This window comes from Oncorhynchus tshawytscha, linkage group LG02, assembly GCF_018296145.1.
Source record: "Oncorhynchus tshawytscha isolate Ot180627B linkage group LG02, Otsh_v2.0, whole genome shotgun sequence".
NCBI classification, from domain to species: domain Eukaryota; kingdom Metazoa; phylum Chordata; class Actinopteri; order Salmoniformes; family Salmonidae; genus Oncorhynchus; species Oncorhynchus tshawytscha.
This window is the reverse complement of record NC_056430.1, coordinates 57,392,656-57,417,592: the sequence shown is the minus strand read 5'-3', so window position 1 is coordinate 57,417,592 and position 24,937 is coordinate 57,392,656. Positions and strand designations below refer to the sequence as shown.

At 42.4% G+C, this 24,937-nt stretch overlaps 1 protein-coding gene across 1 annotated transcript in view; it reads left to right on the top strand.

The window, feature by feature from the left end:
- The window catches only part of mmp24 (matrix metallopeptidase 24), a 67,390-nt gene that overhangs the window by 28,434 nt on the left and 14,019 nt on the right, over positions 1 to 24,937 (top strand). Inside the window, exons 4-5 of the mRNA XM_024444091.1 lie at positions 19,373 to 19,677; positions 21,760 to 21,921. Of these exons, the coding sequence (XP_024299859.1) occupies positions 19,373 to 19,677; positions 21,760 to 21,921 (467 nt within the window). The remainder of the gene's footprint in view (positions 1 to 19,372; positions 19,678 to 21,759; positions 21,922 to 24,937) is intronic.

The window sequence follows — 24,937 nt, the reverse complement described above, 5'->3', positions numbered from 1 at the left end:
TATATATATACTAACATGACTGCTAACAGATACACAAAGCCTACATCATTGTCACCTCATAGTCAACATACACTAAATGACCAAAAGTATGTGGACACTCATTGAACATCTCATTCCAAAATCATGGGCATTAATGTTGGTGCACCATTTGCTGCTATAACAGCCTCCATTCTTCTGGGAATGCTTTACACTAGATATTGGAACATTGTTGTGGGGACTTGCTTCCATTCAGCCACAAGAGCATTAGTGAGGTCGGTGACTGATGTTGATCGATTAGGCCTGGCTCGCAGTCAGCATTCCAATTCATCCCAAAGGTATTCAATGGGGTAAAGGTCAGGGCTCTCTGCAGGCCAGTCAAGTTGTTCCACACCGATCTCAACAAACAATTTTTTTATAGACCTCGCTTTGTGCATAGGGGCATTGTCATGCTGAAGCAGGAACAGACCTTGCCCAAACTGTTGCCATAAAGTTGGAAGTGCAAAATGTCATTGTATGCTATAGCGTTAAGATTTCCATTGACTAGAACTAAGGGGAATAGCCCGAATCATGAAAAACAGCCACAGACCATTATTCCTCCTCCACCAAACTTTACACTTGACATGATGCATTGGGGCAGGTAGCATTCTCCTGGCATCCGCCAAACCCAGATTCATCCGTCAGACTTCCAGATGTTGAAGCGTGATTCATCACTCCAGAGAACGCTTTTCTGCTGCTCCAGAGTCCAATGGCGGCAAGCATTACACCTCTCCAGCCGATGCTTGTCATTGCGCATCGTGACCTTAGGCTTGTGTGCGGCTGCTCAGCCATGGAAACCCATTTCATGAAGCTCTCAACTAAGAGTTGTTGTGGTGATGTTGCTGATGTTAATGAGTGTTGCAACCAAGGACTGACAATTTTTACACGCCACGCGTTTCAGCACCTGTTCTGTGAGCTTGTGTGGCCTACCACTTTGCGGCTGATCCGATGTTGCTCCTAGACGTTTCCACTTCACAATAACGGCACTTACAGGAAGCTCTAGCAGGCCAGGGATATGACAAACTGACATCCTATGAGGCAACCCTTGACGGTGCCACATTGAAAGTCACAGAGCTATCCAGTACTGCCAATGTTTGTCTATGGAGATTGCATGGCTCTATGCTCCATTTTATACACTTGTCAGCAATGGGTGTGGCTAAAATGCCCGAATATATCAAGGCTCAGGAGAAGACTCAGATGCAGACAGTTTCGAAGTAAGAAAAGTTTATTACAGAAACAGGGGGGCAGGCAAACGACAGGTCAAGGGCAGGCAGAGGTCAGTAGGCCAGAGCAGAGTCCGAAAGGTACAGAACGGCAGGAAGGGTCAGGGTCATGGCAGGCAGGATGGTTAAAACCGGGAAAGCTAGAAAACAGGAACTAGAGAAAGACAGGAGCACGGGGAAAACCGCTGGTAGGCTTGACGAAACAAAACAAACTGGCAACAGACAAACAGAGAACACCGGTATAAGTACACTGGGGATAATGGGGAAGATAGGCAATACCTGGAGGGGGGAGGAGACAAGCACAAAGACAGGTGAAACAGATCAGGGTGTGACAGAATCCACTAATTTGAGGTGGTGTCCATATACTTTGTGTGTGTATGTATGTATGTATGTATGTATGTATGTATGTATGTATGTATATATATATATATATATATATATATATATATATATATATATATATATATATATATATATATATATATATATATTGTAGTTTTTGGACCAAGGGTAGCTTTCATGCCCGTGATCCATTTGTTGTCCCTGGGTGATGGGCTCCAAGATGGACTGAGATCTGGGTTTGCTGGCCTCCTGTCTTGACAAGTTTATGGTTTTTTTATGGAATACATGTATATTTTACTATAAGCATATGCTACCTTATTTTTCATCCTAATCAGGACCTGCTCCTGTGTTTCTGATTAAATCTGTCAAGAATATTAAACATATCTGCTCCATAAGGAAGATGCTGCCGCTGAGACACCCAGACATCCCATTTAGCGGACCCACCATTACTGTACTTTTCTACTCATCTATTTATTCATCTATCTTCTGTTGTTTTTCCATATCAACATTCCGGCCTACACATTTTTTTTGCTATATTTTCAGTTCAATTTATGCAATCCGGCAACACTTGCTGAAATTCTTCCTCAAGGCAGGGACATAAACAAATATTGTCTTGTGAAGTAGAACAGGAGAGAGGGGAAAGATATTTGTACTGCACCTTTAAATGTGTTTTCTTGACTGGCTGCGCTCTATATTTAGTCTGTCTGGGCAAGTGAATCTGATTTGATCTTTGAGGACTGTCACCCAGCATCAGAGTGAGGGATAGTAAGAAGGCCAGGCTCATTGCCATTCTTCAAGCGTCTCCACTGTTATTTCACTGTTGTTACTCTTTGTTTTCGGAGGACAACATTATACTTTGTTTTTCTGCTTTTTCTTTTGTTGTTACATGTACATTCTACACACATTTTATCCATGGCACTTCATTTTACAATTCATTAATTAATGCATTTGTAATGTTAAAATATGTCATAAGAAACCTTAGGAAACCAAATGTCAATTGTAATGAGTCAGACAATCTATTGATTGATCCAGATGCACATATACTGTAAATACTAAAATAAGACAATACTGTATTTTCTGACTGTACGACAAAATTTGATAAAAAAATTGTGTTATTTTGATATGTTGTTTTAAAGCTTTAAAAATACAAAGATGAAACATGTAAAAAATGTTTTCATGTCATTGTAACAACAGGTGTAATATACATGGATAATTTACATAGCGGTCAATCTGACCGTCACCAGGGACAAAAATATAATTCATTAAAATGCTACAGATTAGCTGATACATGAAGCAATCATAGCAATACAACTCAGTAGAACAAAATTAACATCCTTTTCTATTTAAAAATGTTTCATATGTTGGGCTCATAAACATTTGAACTGGATGGCTAATAGGCAGTAGCCTAGTGGTCAGAGTGTTGGGCCAGTAGCCTAGTGGTTAGAGTGTTGAGCCAGTAGCCTAGTGGTTAGAGTGTTGGGCCAGTAGCCTAGTGGTTAGAGTGTTGGGCCAGTAGCCTAGTGGTTAGAGTGTTGGGCCAGTAGCCTAGTGGTTAGAGTGTTGGGCCAGTAGCCTAGTGGTTAGAGTGTTGGGCCAGTAGCCTAGTGGTTAGAGTGTTGAGCCAGTAGCCTAGTGGTTAGAGTGTTGGGCCAGTAGCCTAGTGGTTAGAGTGTTGGGCCAGTAGCCTAGTGGTTAGAATGTTGGGCTAGTGGTTAGAGTGTTGAGCCAGTAGCCTAGTGGTTAGAGTGTTGGGCCAATAACCAAAAAGTTGCTGGATCAAATCCCTGAGCTTACAAGGTAAAAATCTGTTGTTCTGCTCCTGAACAAGGCAGTACTTTCTGGCACTGCCCCCTGCTAGGCCGTCATTGTAAATAAGAATTTAACTTGGTTAAATGTAAAACAATATATATTTATTGGACAAACTTTGTGCCCTGGCTCATACTGTTTATTTAGTCTCTATAACCTACTCACAGTTAACACAAGTAATCACCGCATTCGTATACATTTTCCGCACTCTACTTTCTGGCAAGTGTTGTTACGGCTTTCTTCCGTTGAAAGAGAGTCGGACCAAAATGCAGCGTGGTAAGTTAGATACATATTTAATGAAGAAGAAAAAACGAACAAAACAAAACAACAAACGTAACGTGAAAACCTAAACAGTCTATCTTGTGCTAACACACACAGAGACATGAACAATCACCCACAAACACACAGTGAAACCCGGGCTACCTAAATATGGTTCCCAATCAGAGACAACGATAATCACCTGACTCTGATTGAGAACCGCCTCAGGCAGCCATAGACTTTACTAGACAACCCTACTCAGCCACAATCCCAATACCTACTAAAACCCCAATACAAAAACACAACACAAAATAAACCCATGTCACATCCTGGCCTGACCAAATAAATATATAAACACAAAATACTAAGACCAGGGCGTGACACAAGTTTTGTTCTGTTTGCGGTGCCTGCACACTTAGAACTGCTCTGGCCGCGTATCCTCCTGATGCTGCAGCCGTTTATGCCAGCCAGGTCAAAGATGTTGTAGGACACTGCCACTGGCCATCTTCGAGTACTGCCTTGGACCCTGTACTTGCACGCCATTTGGTCCAGCACATCCACGCTCACCTTCAAATGAAATACAAGTTTATTAGTGGTATGCACTGGAATACAATACAGTACACCATATGCTACAATCAAATTCTTACTTGCAAATTCTATAGGCTACACAAAACAGTGCCAGTGTAAATGCAAAGAATCAATGTAAACACAGCAAGAAAAAAATATATATCTTCATTGCATTGTAGTAAGCAACCGTCTCATGCTTCTCCTTTTAGCAACAGATGGGTGCATTGTGCTGATGAGGCAGACGTTCTTTCATTGTTTACCCTGGTAAATGAGTGTGGCATTCTCACATTTCAGCACCTGTGTGCTGAACAGCTCCATCTGCTCAGCTCCTGTCTTGCCTTGTTTACTGTGCCCACCGGGCAGTTTTTGTTTGGAGAGCAGTGCTTTGGCGAGGTCAAGTGAGGTGAAGAAGTTGTCCGTAGTGATGTTTCTTCCCTTCCCCAGGTAAGGATCAACCATCTTCAGCACCATCTTTGACCGGGTCTCCGCGTCTCATGCTTTCTCAGGTATTCAAAATGTACGTGCTCTTCACATCTGCAGCCAGCCAAAACTTTATACCAAACTTTTCTGGTTTGTTCACCATGTATTGAGTAAAGCGACAGCGTGCTTTTGTGGGGAACAGTTGCTCATCCACAGTGATGTCAGTACCGTGCTTGTAGCAGGTGATGCTGTTCTGAACAAGTTTCACTCACACCTCGGAAACCAGGGCAAATTTGTCTTCTTGGAGACATCTGCCTCGATTTTCTCTCTTGTCAAAATGCAGGAATCTCATGATCTCCCTGAATCGATTCCGGGACATGGTCCTTTGAAGAATGCATAGCCATAGTCAGCCGACCAGAAGCTCTCCAATAATGCCAAACTCTTTGCGCCTTGTGCACCACAGATATACAAAATCGAAATGAAGGCTTTTAGTTCGACAACAGACATGTCCCACGAACTGTCCTCCTGTACTCTGTGTGACTCAGCCATGGTGCAGTCCCTCATGTGGTTCAGCATCCCTGTCACACCCTGATCTGTTTCACCAGTCTATGTACTTGTCTCCACTCCCCACCAGGTGTCTCTCATCCCCCCTCATTATCCCCTGTGTATTTATACCTGTGTTCTCTGTTTGTCTGTTTCCAGTTCATTTTGTTCGTCAAGCCTAACAGCGTTTTTCCCCTTGCTCCTTCGTTTTGTTTCTTCAAGCCTACCAGCATTTTTCCCCTTGCTCTTGTCTTGTCTATAGTTCCTGTTTTCTAGTTTTCCCGGTTTTGGCCATTCTGCCTGCCCTGACCCTGAGCCTGCCTGCCATCCTGTACCTTGCCTCACCACACTGGATTATCGACCTCTGCCTGCCCTGCCCTGTCGTTTTGCCTGCCCCTTTTCTAGGAATAAACTTTTGTTACTTCGACACTGTCTGCATCTGGGACTTCCCTAAAACGTGATAGTACGAACTGGTCATGACCGACCCAGCAGACTCAGACCAGCTCCACAATGCTGTCTCCCCTCAAGGAGCCACCACTGGACGACACGAGGAGTTACTGCAATGTCTTATGGAGGAACTCCATACCCTGGCAGAACTCCATGACCAGGCATTCGAGACTTTGCTGGAAGCGGGTCACACCCGTAATCTCCCAGCCCTACCCCAGTGTCCCGAGAATCCCGCTTACCTCCTCCGGAACGCTACGCTGGAGATTCCGGAACCTGCCGGGGTTTTCTCTCCCAGTGCTCAAGGATAGAGTACATCATAACGCTGATGTCCGGTTGGGCACTCGTCTGAGCTACGGCGGTGTGGGAGCAACAGTCTTCCACCTGCCTCCGTCTAGAGGAGTTTGTGGCAGAAGTTCGGAAGATGTTTGATTCTCTGTTGTCCGGGAGAGAGGCTACTCCAGCTACATCAAGACTCCTGTTGTGTGGCAGACTATGCAGTGGATTTTTGCACGTTGGCGGCTGAGAGTGCCTGGAACCCGGAGCATTGTTCGACATATTCCTTCACGGATTATCGGAGGTGGTCAAAGATGAGCTTGCAGCCCAGGACCTAAACATTGACCTTGACTTCCTCATAGCGTTCTGGATCGATGGGCAGCATCGAGAACATAGGAGGTAGAGGGGATCTGTGCCCTGTTGCCCTCGTTCGCTCTCGATTCCCACCTTGCCTCCGAAGAATCCCAGAGACCCCCGAAGTCTACATGTTCGAGCGAACCTGACGTCACCCGAGTTCTCTTGGGAATCACAGAGGGCTGCCGACTCGCCTCCTTCGGAGTCCAGGCACCTGGGAAGGGCTGGATTGACTCCGGCTGGGCGCTTACGCCGACTCCGCACCCAGAGCTGTCTATATTGTGGAGCTACGGGACATTTCATAGCTACCTGCCCATTAAAAAAAACAAGTACTATGGTGGGCCTTATGGAGAACTTTTCATCTCCCCTTACTCGCACCCCTTTCTATGCCATCCTGTTGTGGGGGAACCAGTCAAAATCTCTCCGGGTACTCACCGACTCTGCAGCCGATTTAAAGTTTTTTGGACGCTACCTTGGCGTCCAAGCTGGGCATCGCCACTCAGCCCCTCTCCATTCCAATGGACATTAGAGTGCTGGACATGCGCTCTATAGCCTGGGTCACTCACAATACCACTCCGATCAACCTACGAGAGTCAGGGAACCACAGCAAGGCTATCCACTTCATGCTAATTAAGTCTTCTCAGGTTCCCGTGGTATTGGGATTCTCTTGGCTCCAGCGACACAACCCCATCATAGACTGGACTCCTGGTGCCATTATGGGCTGGAGCCCGTTCTGCCACGCCCATTGTCTGAGGTCAGCGCAGCCTGCCCTGGGACATCTTCCTGTGGGCTTGGAAGTTGCCCCGGACCTCTCCGCCATTCCCGCGGAGTATCAGGACCTCCGGGAGGTGTTCAGTAAGGCCTGGGCCACTTCTCTTCCGTTTGGCCAACCCTATGACGGAGGGATTGACATTCTTCCAGGCACCACTCCGCCCTGGGGACGACTGTACCCTCTGTCGGGTCCGGAGACCACATTGAGTACTCCCTAGCTAGAGGGTTCATCCATCCTTCTGCCTACCCTGCTGGTGCAGGTTTCTACTTTGTGGAGAAGAAGGACAAAACCCTGTGCCCTTGCATCGACTTCCCGGGGCTTCAACGACATCATAGTGAAGAACCGCTACCTACTACCACTCATCTTCTCAGCCTTTGAGCCACTCCAGGGGGCCACCGTGTTCTCCAAGTTGGACCTACGGAATGCCTACCACCCGATGCGAATACGGGAAGGGGACGAGTGGAAGACTGCCAGCGGTCACTATGAGTATCTGGTCATGCCATTTGGCCTTACCAACGCCCCAGCTGTGTTCCAGGCTCTGGTTAATGATGTTCTCCTCGACATGTTGAACTGGTTTGTCATTGTTGATAGACAACAATACTTTTTTCACTTTTTCCACACTTACTTTACGGAATTCAAATTTACCATGCTTGTCTTTCATAATTTTACATCTGCTAATGAGAATAATTTGCTAATAATAGAAACAAAAGGCCTACAACAACCATTGTAAGCCGATAATAGCCTAATGCCAATAATAGGCTAATTATAGATAGTAAAGCAGTGATTGGCCAACAATGATGATAATAATAATAATCATCTCATAATAATAACATTTGGCTGATCATTTAAAAAAAAACAATAATTATAGTATTTTCTTCTGTTGCATTTTTGATTATTTTATTCTATTATACCTAAATTAGGTGTAGGCCTATATGGGTTGTAGGCTATCGGTAAAATGCTTTTCTTGTTAACTGTCAAACGTTCTCTAAAACACTTCAGCGAGCAGGCCTTTCTAATCGACCTAGCCCGGGTTTCCTGGAAGGATATTGACCTCATCCCATCAGTAGAGAATGCCTGGTTATTCTTTTAAAGTGCCTTCCCCACCATCTTAAATAAGCATACCCCATTCAAAAAATGTAGAACCAGGAACAGATATAGCCCTTGGTTCTCTCCAGACCTGACTGCCCTTGACCAGCACAAAAACATCCTGTGGCGTTCTGCACTAGCATCGAACAGCCCCCGTGATATGCAACTTTTCAGGGAAGTTAGGAACAAATAACTCAAGCAGTTAGGAAAGGTAAGGCTAGCTTTTTCAAGCAGAAAATTGCAGCCTGTAGCACAAACTCAAAAAAAATCTGGAACACCGTAAAGTCCATGGAGAATAAGAGCACCTCCTCCCAGCTGCCCACTGCACTGAGAATAGGAAACACTGTCACCACCGAAAAATCCACTATAATTGAGAATTTCAAAAAGCATTTTTCTACGGCTGGCCATGCTTTCCACCTGGCTACCCCCACCCCCCACAGCAACTCACCCAAGACACCCCCACTTCTCCTTCACCCAAATCCAGATAGCTGTTGTTCTGAAAGTGCTGCAAAATCCGGACCCCTACAAATCTGCCGGGCTAGACAATCTGGACAATCTCTCTTTCTAAAATGATCTGCCGAAATTGTTGCAACCCCTATTACTAGCCTGTTCAACCTCTCTTTCGTATCGTCTGAGATACCCATAGATTGGAAGGCTGCTGCGGTCATCCCCCTATTCAAAGGGCGAGACACTCTATACCCAAACTGGTACAGACCTATATCTATTCTACCCTGCCTTTCTAAGGTCTTTGAAAGCCAAGTTAACAAACAGATTACCGACCATTTCGAATCCCACCGTACCTTCTCCGCTATGCAATCTGGTTTCAGAGCTGGTCATGGGTGCAACTCAGCCACGCTCAAGGTCCTAAATGATATCAAAGCCGCCATCGATAAGAGACATTACTGTGCAGCCGTATTCATCGACCTGGCTAAGGCTTTCGACTCTGTCAATCACAACATTCATATTGGCAGGCTCAACAGCCTTGGTTTCTCAAATGATTGCCTCGCCTGGTTCACCAACTACTTCTCTGATAGAGTTCATTGGGTCAAATCGGAGGGCCTGTTGTCCGGACCTCTGGCAGTCTCTATGGGGGTGCCACAGGGTTCAATTCTCGGGCCAACTCTTTTCTCAGTATACATCAATGATATCGCTCTTGCTGCTGGTGATTCTTGGATCCACCTCTACACTGACGACACCATTCTGTATACCTCTGGCCCTTCTTTGGACACTGTGTTAACTAACCTCCATACGAGCTTCAATGCCATACAACTCTCCTTCCGTGGCCTCCAACTGCTCTTAAATGCAAGTAAAACTAAATGTATGCTCTTCAACCGATTACTCCCCGCACCTGTCCGCCCGTCCAGCATCACTACTCTGGACAGTTCTGACAAATACCTACGTGTCTGGTTAGACTGGAATCTCTCCTTCCAGACTCACATTAAGCATCTCCAATCCAAAATTAAATCTAGAATCGGCTTCCTATTTCACAACCAAGCATCCTTCAATCATGCTGCCAATCATACCCTCGTAAAACTGAATATCCTACCGATCCTCGACTTCGGCGATGTAATTTACAAAATAGCCTCCAACACTCTACTCAACAAATTGAAAGCAGTCTATCACAGTGCCATCCATTTTGTCACCAAAGCCCCATACTACCCACCACTGCGACCTGTACACTCTCGTTGGCTGGCCCTCGCTTCATACTCGTTGCCAAACCCACTGGCTCCAGGTCATCTACAAGTCTTTGCTAGGTAAAACCCCGCCTTATCTCAGCTCACTGGTCACCATAGCAGCACCCACCCGTAGCACGCACTTCAGCAGGTATATCTCACTGGTCACCCCCAAAGCCAATTCCTCCTTTGGCCACCTTTCCTTCCAGTTCTCTGCTGCCAATGATTGGAACGAACTGCAAAAATCACTGAAGCTGGAGACACATATCTCCCTCACTAGCTTTAAGCACCAGCTGTCAGAGGACAGGACAATGACCCGACATACCTCCAGGCTGTGTAAGGGCTATTTGACCAAGAAGGAGAGTGATGGAATGCTGCATCAGATGACCTGGCCTCCACAATCACCCTACCTCAAACCAATTGAGATGGTTTGGGTTGAGTTGTACCGACGAGTGAAGGAAAAGCAACCAAAAAGTGCTCAGCATATGTGGGAAGTCCTTCAAGACTGTTGGAAAAGCATTCCAGGTGAAGCTTGTTGAGAGAATGCCAAGAGTGTACAAAGCTGTCATCAAGGCAAAGGGTAGCTACTTTGAAGAATCTAGGCTGTGGCTTGGATGGTTGATGTCCTTGATTACCTTTTTGGCCTTCCTGTGACATCGAGTGCTTTAGGTGTCCTGGAGGGTGGGTAGTTTGCCCCCGGTAATGCGCTGGGCAGATCACACCACCCTCTGGAGAGCCCTGCGGTTGCATGCTGTGCAGTTGCTATACCAGGTGGAAATACAGCCCAATAGGATGCTCTCAATGGTGCAGCTGTAAAAGTTTGTTAGGGTCTTAGGGGCCAAGTTGAATTTCTTCAGCCTCCTGAGGTTCAGAGGCACTGTTGTTATGTGATTGACTCTACATAGAGTCATGAGTGAAAATTGATAGGGGTACTCACAGTGCTTGGAGAGGAAACATTCAATGTGCCAGTGGGTGAGCAGACAGGGGTGAAAACCCTGTCAAACTGCAGCAACCTTATACTTGTTCATATTAATTATATTTAGACTAGATTAGGAAGGTGATTTCCTCTACCCAGACACAGTGACAACAACTGATAGACAATAGAACTCACAGGCCTGAGCTTGCTTTATGCAGGTTTGCATCATGCAGTTCTATGCAACTGTAGGCCTTATAAGAAATTCACTCACATCTGTCATCACTATTATGTTAATAATTTTGGATTGAAAACATAAAGGTAGCCTAGCCAGCCCAATGTTGAATATAAACCAAATTTGATCACATTTTCTCCTGACACACAAATGGACTATAAATACATAACGTTACCAATTAGTTACCCTGACCAAATGTACAGCGCACATAGGCTGTATGCATCTGCTCTTATTAGTAGCCTAAAGTTGATCAAACTGAAAAATGGTCTAATTTTCATCCCATACAGCATGTCAGATCTCTAATGTTTTAGGTGTAGCCCAGGCTGCTGTAACATTTACAGTTGAAGTCGGAAGTTTACATACACTTAGGTTGGAGTCATTAAAACTTGTTTTTCAAACACTCCACCAATTTCTTCTTAACAAGCTATAGTTTTGGCAAGTCGGATAGAACATCTACTTTGTGCATGACACAAGTAAATTTTCAAACAATTGTTCACAGACAGATAATTTCACTGTGCCTTTAAACAGCTTGGAAAATTCCAGAAAATTATGTAATGGCTTTAGAAGCTTCTGATAAGCTAATTGACAACATTTGAGTCAATTGGAGGTGTACCTGTGGATGTATTTCAAGGCCTACCTTCAAACTCAGTGCCTCTTTGCTTGATATCATAGGAAAATCAAAAGAAATCAGCCAAGACCTAGATCAGTAGATCAGTAGACCTCCACTAGTCTGGTTCATCCTTGGGAGCAATTTCCAAACGCCTGAGGGTACCATGTTCATCTGTACAAACAATAGTGTGCAAGTATAAACATCATGGGACCACACAGCCGTCATACCGCTCAGGAAGGAGACACATTCTGTCTCCTAGAGATGAACGTACTTTGGTGTGAAAAGTGCAAATCAATCTCAGAACAACAGCAAAGGACCTTGTGAAGATGATGGAGGAAACAGGTACAAAAGTATCTATATCCACAGTAAAATGAGTTCTATATCGACATAACTTGAAAGGCTGCTCAGCAAGGAAGAAGCCACTGCCTCAAATCTGCCACAAAAAAAGCCAGACTACGGTTTGCAACTGCACATGGGGACAAAGATTGTACTTTTTGGAGAAATGTCCTCTGGTCTGATGAAACAAAAATAGAACTGTTTGGCCAATAATGACCATCGTTGTGTTTAGAGGAAAAAGGGGGAGGCTTGCAATTTGAAGAACACCATCCCAACCGTGACGCACGGGGGTGGCAGCATCATGTTGTGGGGGTCCTTTGCTGCAGGAGGGACTGGTGCACTTCACAAAATAGATGGCGTCATGAAAAAGGAAAATTACGTGGATATTTTGAAGCGGAGTCTCAATAAATCAGTCAGGAAGTTAAAGCTTGGTCGCAAATGGGTCTTCCAAATGGACAATGACCCCAAGCATACTTTCAAAGTTGTGGCAAAATGCTTTAAGGACAACAAAGTCAAGGTATTGGAGTGGCCATCACAAAGCCCTGTGACCTCCATCCCATAGCAAATTTGTGAGCAGAACTGAAAATGCAAGGAGGCCTACACACATGATTCAGTTTCACCAGCTCTGTCAGGAGTAATGTGCCAAAATTCACCCAACTTATTGTGGGAAGCTTGTGGAAGGCTACCCAAAAGGTTTGACCCAAGTTAAACAATTTAAAGGCAATGCTACCCAATACTAATTGAGTGTATGCAAGCTTCTGACCTACTGGGAATGTGATGAAAAAAATAAAAGCTGAAATAAATCCTTCTCTCTACTATTATTCTGACATTCCACATTCTTAAAATAAAGTGGGGATCCTAAGTGACCTAAAACAGGGAATTTTTACCAGGATTAAATGTCAGAAATGGTGAAAAACTGAGTTTAAATGTATTTGGCTAAGATGTATGTAAACTTCCGACTTCAACTGTATATCATGATTTTTTTTGCTTGTGTTTGTCCGGAGTGATTGTGTTTTCATATTTGCTAAATAAATACCTGAGGAAAGTGGAAAGCCTACTTGAACTCACACAAAGAAAATGTGCTGCGTCAAGCTCTCTCTTTAATCTAATGGAAGATATCAAATCATTTGGAATAGATTTCGACATCCCAGAAAAGACAGTAGAAAGTTTGATATATTGGTAAAGTTAAGCATTGTTACTTTAATTACCTATGCAAGCTCATTGTACTCCCTTTTCGGCTGAACTTTCCCTTTCGTCGTGTCCTCTAAAAGCCCATTTGTGCATGCCCAAAAATGCAGTGGTGTTGATAAACAGCTTGAGAACATCCCTGTTTCTTCTAACGTTCTCGTTATATCACGTTGCTTTATCCCAGAATTTTGAATCTGATGTGGGCATTTATATGCTGCCTGCTGAACGATCAATGTTCTTCAGGTCACTGTACCCCTCTTTCGCTCAAGGCTCAGACTTTCCAAAAATCCGGCAAGGCCAGCAATACAGGCGTCTTGATGAAAGGCTCCTTGTTAACCAGCTATCTTTTTGATACCAATTGGTATTGAACGCCCTCACCTTTTCATCCTTCTTCATGAAACTGATCTCAGGCAGAGGTCAACCCTCACTTAATTAGCACCGTGTACCCCAGAGAATGAAAGGGGTTCTTCAACAAAAAGTCCAGAACATTTTCGGCAACGTTGCACCTACTACCATTCTGGCAGAGAACTGCATACTTGCGCTGGTAGCTAAGCTAGCTACTGAAGTTAGCAAGGCAAATTTAAATAAATTGAGCTAACTGAACACAAAAATAAAGTTCGAAAACCAAGAAAACAATTTATAATATACTTCCCTCTCCTGTAAATCGAAAAAACCCTCATTTGAATTGAATAATATCAAACAAATGCTCAACTAACTAATTTCGCTCTTAATCTCTGTCCAACAATGTCACCAAGCTTCTCAACACATAGAACCTCCATAATGCTCTGTGGCACAATCCCAATACAACTCAGTAGTTTCATTCTGTGATCCTAATTCTATGATTTGGATGGACAACATGTCAGTTCATACTGCAAAAGTTTTGATTAGTTGGAGGATGTCTTCTGAAAGTGGTCATAATTACCATGTATGTCTATGGAAGGGGTGAGGCCTACGAGCATCCTAGGTTTTGTATTGAAGTCATTGTAGCCAGTGGAGGATGGAAGCTAGCTGTCGTCCGGCTACATCATGGTGCTACCCCAGACAGTGCTGTTGAAGTTACTGTAGACTTTCATTGCAAAACAGTACATTTTAATCAATTATCTGGTGACATATGAATATATTAAATACAGTTTTATCTAAAAAGGATAACTTGTTTAATGTTTCATTATTTTATTTTCATGAAATTTCGCTGAGGATGGTCCTCCCCTTCATCTTCTGAGGAGCCTCCACTGGTATGTAGACACCTGCTCGTTGAACATCTCATTCCACAATAATTTATATTCAATAGGGAGTTGGTCCCCCCATTTGCTGCTATAACAGCCTCCACTCTTCTGGGAAGGCTTTCCACTAGATGTTGGAACATTGCTGCTGGGACTTGCTTCCATTCAGCCACAAGAGCATTAGTGAGGTCGGGACTGATGTTGGGTGATTAGGCCTGGCTCGCAGTCGGTGTTCCAATTTATCCCAAAGTGTTTGATGGAGTTGAGGTCAGCGCTCTGTGCAGGCCAGTCAAGTTGTTCCACACCGATATTGACAAACCATTTGTGTATGGACCTCGCTTTTTACTCCTGAAACAGGAAAGGGCCTTCCACAAACTGTTGCCACAAAGTTGGAAGCACAGAATTGTCTACAATGTCATTGTATGCTGTAGCATTAAGATTTCCCTTCACTGGAACTAAGGGGCCTAGCCCGAACCATGAAAAACAGCCCCAGACCAAAATTTACAGTTGGCACTATGCATTGGGGCAGGTAGCATTCTCCTGGCATCCGCCAAACCTAGAATTGTCCGTCGGACTTGATAAATCACTCCAGAGAATGGATTTCCACTGCTCCAGAGTGCAATGGTGCCGAGCTTTAAGCCACTCCAGCAGACGCTTGGCATTGCGTATGGTGATCTTAGGATTGTGTGCGACTGCTCGGCCATGGAAACCCATTTCATGAAGGTCCCGACGAACAGTTATGCTGACGTTGCTTCCAGAGGCACTTTGGAACTTGGTAGTGAGTTTTGCAATCGAGGACAGATGATTTTTACGTGCACTCCCGTTCTGTGAGCTTGTGTGGCCTACTTCTTCACGGCTGAGCCATTGTATCTCTAGATGTTTCCACTTCACAATAACAGCACTTACAGTTGACCAGGGAAGCTCTAGCAGGGCAGAACTTTGACAAACTGACTTGTTGAAAAGGTGGCATCATATGACGGTTGAAAGTCACTGAGCTCTTCAGTAAGGCCATTCTACTGCCAACGTTTTCTATGGAGATTGCATGTCTGTGTGCTCGATTTTATACACCTGTCAGTAATGAATGTGGCTGAAATAGTAAAATCCACTAATTTGAAGGTGTGTCCACATACTTTTGTATATATAGTGTATTTAGAAGATGTCAGGGACAGGTGGGTTCAAGTTTTTTTTTTATAAAGTTATTAAAACTACAAAATGTAAAACTATCAGATTGACCGTCTTTGCGATTCTAGTGTTAATGAGTTTTTGGTCATATCCTCCCATTGCTCTCATGAATACAGATTGCAGACTAGAATCACTCACATCATCCAATGTTGCATAGTTTGAAGCGGATATTCTCTTGCTTGCTAACCACAATGTATTACAAAAGGGCCCATCTGCTTACCACTGTCACAGCTAAATTGGCTGCATCTGTATTCTTCACATATTTCAGATCATTTATGAAGATAAACTATTACACAGCAGATGAGGCATCATGTGTTCATATAATGTGCATATTTTTTATTCATTGTATGTGTTTTGTATGCAAAAATAAGGCATTTGGTCACAGCATTTGTCTTAAAAGCGTCAGTAAAATAAACTTCCATTAGGTTACAGATCCAGCAATCTGCTCTCAATTATCTTGAACTTGTTCATACTTTATAAAATGAAGCAAATTGTTGTCACTCTTAACTAGTTAATTACAGAGCACACAATCAGCTGTGTTACAGTTGCTGGAATAAGCTTGTGATTTGTGTATGTTTTGCTAACTTGATGCTCATTTAAATTCTCTCTAGTTATCCTTCTTTAAAATATTTATATTGTGATATTCATTCACTCCTGAACCCCAAATTAGCTTATTTGGTAACCCAGTACTGGGTAAGTATTGGACAGAACACACGCTGGGTTATTATGACCCAGCCAGTTGATTTGCCTGAATAACGCAATATGTTGGGTTGTTTGAAGGACACAAACATGGGTTAATTTAACCATCAGTTGTTGTTTTTTTAGTTGGCCCAGCAGCTGGGTATTTTTTAAGTCAACCCAACATTGGGATATGCATTCGCCTTTGAGAAAGTCATGCACTTGTGTACGCCTCATTAAAGCTTAAAAAGTGTCTGTTTTCAAGCTCTACATTTACAATAAATCAGATGAACCAGAATTACATTTACTCTCATGGGATGCCAAAAATAACTATCTGAAAACCACGCCCCTACTCTAGTCTTCATATCTTAATAACCAAGAATCCAATAACCCCACAGTTTTTAAAGAAAACAACCAAAATAAAAATGCTGGATTGTTTGGTTGACCCAACGGCTGGGTTGCTGCCGTTGGGTCAACCAAACAATCCAGCATTTTTGTGTATGGCAGCATACAATACTCAAAAAATGTTTGGGTTGTTTGGATGACCCAAATGCTGGGTTGCAGGCATTGGATCACTTAGTTGGGTTGCTTACTTTAAAAAGGGCAAGGTTGGGTTGTTGATGCTTGCTCATTGAGATATGACCCAGTGGGTCAGATCAGATGACTGGAGGTGTGGCTTAGCAGATTTGTGGCTTTCATAAAGATATTTATGGCTACCCGTGAGAGTAAATATCATTCCAATTGATTTGTTCTATTGTATTGTTATCACATGGTATGGATGAACACGGGCTATTGTGTAGCTTTAATGAGGCTTGCACAAGGGTTCTGTACTAATCCAAAGTTGGCATAGTTACCACTTTGTTACAATATGTAAATAATAATGTTAGGAATATTATAATTATATTTTTTTTGCATTGTTCAAACTTAACATGATGAACAGGAATGACATTTACTCTCACGGTTGGCCAAAAATAACTAATCTGAACGCTACTGCCCTAATAAGACACACCTCAAAATAACCTACATAAAATAAGACACAGCTGCTGGAATATGGTGTAATTGCAGACTGCAATTTGGGGCTATTCTTGATGTGGGTGTTCCCTGAAATCAGAAAACGCCAAATTTGTATTCATTTTTTTAACCTTTATTTTAACAGGGAAGACATATTAAGACCTAGGTCTCTTTTACAAATGTGCCCTTTATATACAACATAAATAAACACATTATACTCTATCTATCTATCTATCTATCTCTCTCTATATATATATATAAAATACACATTAAAATACAAAAACACAGTCATGGGGAGTACAAATCATCCAGAAAGACAGTTGCATTCCTCCACAAATAAGTCCCCAATCAATACTTTAAAATCACCGAACACATTGACACCTGCCATTGGACTAGTAACCGAAAAGGTTGCAAGTTCAAATCCCTGAGCTGACAAGGTACACATCTGTTGTTCTGCCCCTGAACAAGGTAGTTAACCCAGTTGTTCCTAGGCTGTCATTGAAAATAAGATTTTGTTCTTAATTAACTTGCCTAGTTAAATAAAGGTTAAATATTTTTTTTAATAAAAACAATTAGTCCCCGACACGAAAGAAACGGCCACCGAACATTGACAAACATCAACATGTGTAACTTGATATTAAGAAATGCCCGATATCAGAAAACACCCTTATAAAACCTCTCTTGGGTAGGGGCAGTATTTTGAAGTTTGGATAACAAACGTGCCCAAAGTAAACTGCCTAGAAGTAAACGGCCCAGAAGCTAGGATATGCATATGCATGATAGTATTGGGTAGAAAATACTCTAAAGTTTCCAAAACTGTTAAAATAATGTCTGTGAGTATAACAGAACTGATATGGCAGGCGGAAACCTGAGGAAAATCCATCCGGGAAGTGGGATATTTTTTTATGGGTACTTGTCTATTGAATGCCTATACAGTATGTATTTGGATAGGACCCAAATTGCAGTTCCTATGGCTTCCACTACATGTCAACAGTCTTTAGACATTGTTTCAGGCTTGTATTCTGAAAAACGAGGAAGAATAGTAGTGGACTCTAAATGAACCAGAGCTGTTTTGAGCGTGTGACTGATTTGCGTGCCGTTCGTTGTTTTTCTTCTCTATTGAAGACGCTATTGTCTGGTTGAAATATGATCAATTATTTAGACAATAGACAACCTTGAGGATTAATTATGAACTTCTTTTGACATGTTTCGACGAACTTTACAGGTACTACTAGGATGTTTTCGTCTGCATGTCGTGACCGCTTTTGAGCCAGTGGATTACTGAACAAAACGCGTCAACAAAACATAGTTTTTGGGACATAAAGAGGGACTTTATCGAACATTTATTGTGAAACATGGACTCTTGTGACTGCAAACATATGAAGATCATCAAAGGTAAGTGATACATTTTATCGCTATTTCTGACTTTTGTAATTCCTTACTTGGTTGTAAAATGTTTGTATGCTTTTGTAAGCGGGGCGCTGTACATAATCGCATGGTAAGCTTTCGCCGTAAAGCCTTTTTGAAAGCTGGATTAACAAGAAGTTCATCTTTAAACCAATGTATTTTATGAATGTTTATTATGAGTATTTCTGTATTTTCAATTTGGCGCTCTGCAATTTCACTGGATGTTGGCCAGGTGGGACGCTACCTAAAAATTGGCGTTGACTGATCAGATCAAATTATGACATAAAGAGCCGTTGTGTTGAAACGCCTTGCGATGTTTATTAACAGTGAGAATCGCAGAATGGTGAACTTACTAACTGACTGAGAGTTTGACTGTGTGATATTAGATTGCTTCTTGTGTAAATATTTTCTGTCTGGATTTTAATGAATTGTATCATTCTGCAGAACGCAGAATTAACTACATTCTGCAATTACAGCCTTCTCAGCTGCTGGGTCAATCCAGCATGAAAGTGAATAAAAACCCAACTGATGGTTAAATTAACCCACATTTGAGTAAACCCAACAAGTTGGATTATTCACACAACCCAACTGGCTGTGTCAAAATAACCCAGCTAGTGTTCTGTCCAATTTTTATCCAGCGCTGGCTTAACAATAACCCAATTTGAGTTGTTTTTAACCCATAATGTTTTTGAGTGCACTTAGTCTTCTTTCTTATTTCTTTCTTTCTTAATACCATACTGCATACAGTACTCTGTACTCCTCTGTACTCCTTTATTACCACGCTTCCCCTTTTCCTATTCTTCCTTACTGTAGCATACACAACTTTACCCCTAAAGTGGGGGAGAAAGACACGCAGAGAGCCATACGGCAGGCCTTTGACGTGTGGCAGACGGTGACCCCACTGACTTTCCAGGAGGTGGCCTACTCCGAGATCAAGAACGAGGGGAAGGAGGCCGACATCATGATCTTTTTCGCCTCTGGATTCCATGGTGATAGCTCTCCCTTTGACGGAGAGGGGGGGTTCCTGGCCCACGCCTACTTCCCGGGCCCTGGGATCGGAGGGGACACTCACTTTGATTCGGACGAGCCCTGGACACTAGGCAACGCTAATCATGATGGTAAGTAATACTGACTACTTTGGCTTGTTCATGTGTAGTGTTGAACCCTTGTATTTGAATGGATTATTAAATGCATAGTGGGTTTTACATACTGGTTTATGCCACCGTAACTTTTTTTCAAAGTGCTCCTGATTCTATATACACTGAACAAAAATATAAATGCAACATGTAAAGTGTTGGTCCCGTGTTTCATGAGCTAAAATAAAAGATCCCAGAAATTTTCCATACGCTCAAAAAGCTTATTTCTCTCAAATGTTGTGCATAAATTCATTTTACATCCCTGTTAGTAAGCATTTCTCCTTTGCAAGATTATCCATCCACCTTACCGATGTGGCATATGAAGAAGCTGATTAAACAGCATGATGATTACACAGGTGCACCTTGTGCTGGGGGCACTTAAAGTCCACTCTAGAATTTACAGTTTTGTCACACAACACAATGCTATAGATGTCTCATGTTTTGAGAGAGAGTGCAATTGGCATGCTGACTACAGGAATGTCCACCAGAGCTGTTGCCAGATAATTTAATGTCAATTTCTCTACCATAAGCTGCCTCCATCATCGTTTTAGAGAACTTGGCAGTACATCCAATGGTGGTCACAACAGATACTGACTGGTTTTCTGATTTGCCCCCCCTACCTTTTTTTTTAAGGTAAACCAACAGATGCATATCTGTGTTCCCAGTCATGTGCAAACCATAGATTAGGGTCTAATGTGTTTATTTCAATTGACCGATTTCCACATATGAACTGTAACTCAGTGAAATTGTTGCATGTTGCGTTTATATTTTTGTTCAGGTTGTTGGTTAACAAGTGTTGTCCTACTCAAAAGCTACCAAAGAATAGTGCATACCAGGATGAAGAAACCTCTTTCATTGGCTGATGGTCATTGCTGAATGATTCAGTGATCAATTATCAATAGTTGAATACCAGTGAGCTCTTGATAAGTGTGTGTGTGTGCCATCTGAGTGACATAGCACTGGACAATATGAACAAGTAAGGGGGATACTCCAGGCTCATTATTCAAAATAGCAGTGTCCAAAATGTATCAGTGAAACAATGCTGCAAAAATACATAGGAAGTACAAATTGACCCCCAATGATTGAATGAACAAGTAGGCCTAAATAAAATATTAAGGCATGGGAATGGAAGGATGACACCCACTGAGACATAACATTAAGAGCAAAAGCAGACACAGCATAGGTCCCTAAGGAATTCCACCAACAGACAGAATCCAGTGCATGAAGCTGAAAATGAAAGGACATAAAGCAACTCTTGGTAGCCCAATGCACGTTTGCTTGAAAAAGCTGTATTTTATTCTTACAACCCAATGCATCCTTTATTTCAAACAAATGTCCGTTGTGCAACCAATAGATGTTGAATACCTTTTCATCTTCATTTCAATCTCACCGAGACTGCCCAATGAAATAAAGGGCAATAATGTCAAATAAACAGGTTCAAATAGTCCAATCAATTATCACAGTGATGAAAAATATTAATTCCAGCACCCACTCAGAAGTTGAGATATTATTAAGTGTTTCAAATTATCATTCGGATCTATTTACAAGGGGAGATGTCTATTGAACAAATTACCACGGTATCTATGTGAATGGGCGGCAGGGTAGCCTAGTGGTTCGAGAGTTGGGCTATTAATCGAAATGGTTGCAAGTTCGAATACCCGAGCTGACAAGGTACAAATCTGTCGTTCTGCCCCTGAACAGGCAGTTAACCCACTGTTCCTAGGCTGTCATTGAAAATAAGAATTTGTTCTAAACTGACTTGTCTAGTTAAATAAAGGTAAAAAAAAAAAAAAAAAAAGCTGGGATTTTCTTACACACTTTTTAGACTCTCACAGATAAATAAAAAAACACACATTTAGTCTAATTCACGTGGTAAAACTTTTGCAGCATGGTTTCACTGATTCAGAGAGGTTGGGTTAAATGCGGAAGACACATTTCAGTTGAAGGATTTCAGTTGTACAACTGACTAGGCATCTCCCTTTCCCTTCACTGATACATTTACCACTATTATTTTGAATAATAGTCCAATGCAATATGGTCCAATGCAATGTTTTTTCTCTCCAGGTAATGACCTTTTCTTGGTGGCGGTACATGAGCTTGGGCACGCCTTGGGACTGGAGCATTCGAATGACCCCAGTGCCATAATGGCTCCCTTCTACCAATACATGGAGACACACAACTTCAAACTACCCCTCGATGACCTCCAGGGTATCCAGAAAATATACGGTACTTTGTCACTTGTATATTTTTTACACTACTTAGCCAAGCTAAGCCGAGCTGTACTGAGCTGGCCTGGTTACTCATCCACCATAGTCACTGGAACATTGTTGAAAAGATCTATGTTATCCAGGCCCATAGCCGCAGGAATTAGGGGTGCTGAGGGTGCTGCAGCACCCCCTGAAAAATATGAATAGAAAAAATATATACAGTACAGTTGAAGTCGAAAGTTTACATACACCTTAGCCAAATAACTTTTAATCAGAGTAAAAATTCCCTGAATCATCACTTTATTTTAAGAATGTGAAATGTCAAAATAATAGGAGAGAGAATGATTTATTTCAGCTTTTATTTCTTTCATCACATTCCCAGTGGGTCAGAAGTTTACATACACTCAATTAGTATTTGGTAGCATTGCCTTTAAATTGGTTAACTTGGGTCAAACGTGCCGGGTAGCCTTCTACAAGCTTCCCACAATAAGGTGAATTTTTGCCCATTCCTCCTGACAGAGCTGGTGAAATGGAGTCAGGTTTGTAGGCCTCCTTGCTCGAACATGCATTTTCAGTTCTGCCCACAAATTTTTTATGGGACTGAGGTCAGGGCTGGGCACGCCTTGTCATGGCTTTGTTGTCCTTAAGCCATTTTGCCACAACTTTGGAAGTATGCTCGGGGTCAATGTCCATTTGGAAGACCCATTTGCAACCAAGCTTTAACTTCCTGACTGTTGTCTTGAGATGTTACTTCAATATATCCACCAATTTTTTTTTCCCTCATGATGCCATCTATTTTGTGAAGTGCACCAGTCCCTCCTGCAGCAAAGCAGCAAAAAGTACAATCCTTGTAGTCTGGCTTTTTTATGGCGGTTTTGGAGCAGTGGCTTCTTCCTTGCTGAGCAGCCTTTCAGGTTATTTCGATATAGGACTCGTTTTACTGTGGATATAGATACTTTTGTACCTGTTTCCTCCAGCATCGTCACAAGGGCCTTTGCTGTTGTTCTGGGATTGATTTGCACTTTTCGCACCAAAGTACGTTCATCTCTAGGAGACAAAACGTGTCTCCTTCCTGAGCGGTATGACAGCTGTGTGGTCCCATGGTGTTTATACTTGCGTATTGTTGTTTGTACAGATGAACGTGGTACCTTCAGGCGTTTCGAAATTGCTCCCAAGGATGAACCAGACTGGAGGTCTGCAATTATTTTTCTGAGGTCTTGGCTGGTTTCTTTTGATTTCCTCGTGATGTCAAGCAAAGAGGCACTGAGTTTGAAGATAGGCCTTGAAATAAATCCACAGGTACACCTCAAATTGACTCAAATTAGCCTATCAGAAGCTTCTAAAGCCATGACATCATTTTCTGAAATTTTCCAAGCTGTTTAAAGGCACAGTCAACTTAGTGTATGTAAACTTCTGACCCACTGGAATTGTGAAACAGTGAATTATAAGTGAAATCATCTGTCTGAAAAACAATTGTTGGAAAAATTACTTGTGTCGTGCACAAAGTAGATGTCCTAACCGACTTGCCAAAACTATAGTTTGTTAACAAGAAATTTGTGGAGTGGTTGAAAAACAGAGTTTTAATGATTCCAACCTAAGTTGTATGTAAACTTTTGACTTTTACTGTATCTAAAAAGATTGGGGGAAAGAAATGAAAAAAAAATCACAAAAGTAGTGCACTGGGCCTTTACCAATCCTTTATTAGCGGTTCAAAATAGCCATCTGTAGCGTGCCAAAAACAAAATCCAGCGCCATGCGGGAATTGGCAATTAGGAGGTGGGGAACCCTCTTTTTAGGTGACCATTGCTATTAAAATATAGGTTGTGATAGCTGTAAGCCAAATTGTTATTTTCATTTATTCACCCAGTAGGCTAGTATAATTTTGGTTTCATGTAGACCTACTGGTATGAAAATAGACAACTGAACAACTTGCTATTTAGAGCATTTCCCCAAAATACATGTCTTGTTTTTGTCTTCAAAGACAATAACAATTGTAGGTTATAACAGCGCAGTGACAGAATGATAATTGAGATAATGCAAATAATTCATGATTACCTAGTTGGGCTAACTTTTTAAACTTTTTGCTCTAGGCCTACATCATCATCCTCTGCCTTCATCCCTACCTGTAGTATATCATGTATTTCCACCTCTCACTCTATCAGTCTTGCTTGGCCATCTTCCTGAATTAAAATGAGATATTATAACAGATCAATCTAGCTGGCAAAACATCATTAAATATTACTGCATCGCAGTGCTAGAGATGTCACTACAGACCCAGGTTCGATCCAGGGCTGTATCACAACCGGCCGTGATCGGAAGTCCCATAGGGCGGCGTTGGCCCAGCTTCGTCCAGGTTAGGGGGGTGTTTGGCCAGGGAGGCTTTACTTGACTCATTGCGCTCAAGCGACTCCTTGTGGTGGGCCGGGCGCTTGCAGGCTGACAGCGGTCGTCAGTTGAATGATGTTTCCTCCAACGCATTGGTGCGGCTGGCTTCCGGGTTATGAAAAAATATGAATACAAAGTTATTTAGGTATAAATTACATCAACTTAAATATAAAACATAAACGTAAACATAAAACATCGCAACATTAAAAACTTCCCCTACAAATGATGCAGCGCCCTCCCCCCCTTCGGCCAATTACTGACAAAAATTCAAGCTCAAACGGGACAGGAGATGTGCTTTTTCAAAGTCTGGATTTTCAGTTGATTACTATAGTGCCCCCCCTTAGGCCAATCAATGTAATCTATGGCAAGAGAGCCGGCATGAAATATTGTGTGTGACTAACGTACGTATAAACAGACTGAGACAGATTCATAGTGGCAGGAGGGTAACCTAGTGGTTAGAGAGTTGGACTAGTAACCGAAAGGTTGCAAGTTCAAGTCCCCGAGCTGACAAGGTACAAATCTATCGTTCTGCCCCTGAACAGGCAGTTAACCCACTGTTCCTAGGCCGTCATTGAAAATAAGAATTTGTTCTTAACTGACTTGCCTAGTTAAATAAAGGTAAAAAAATAAAATAGTCCCCCCTCTGAATT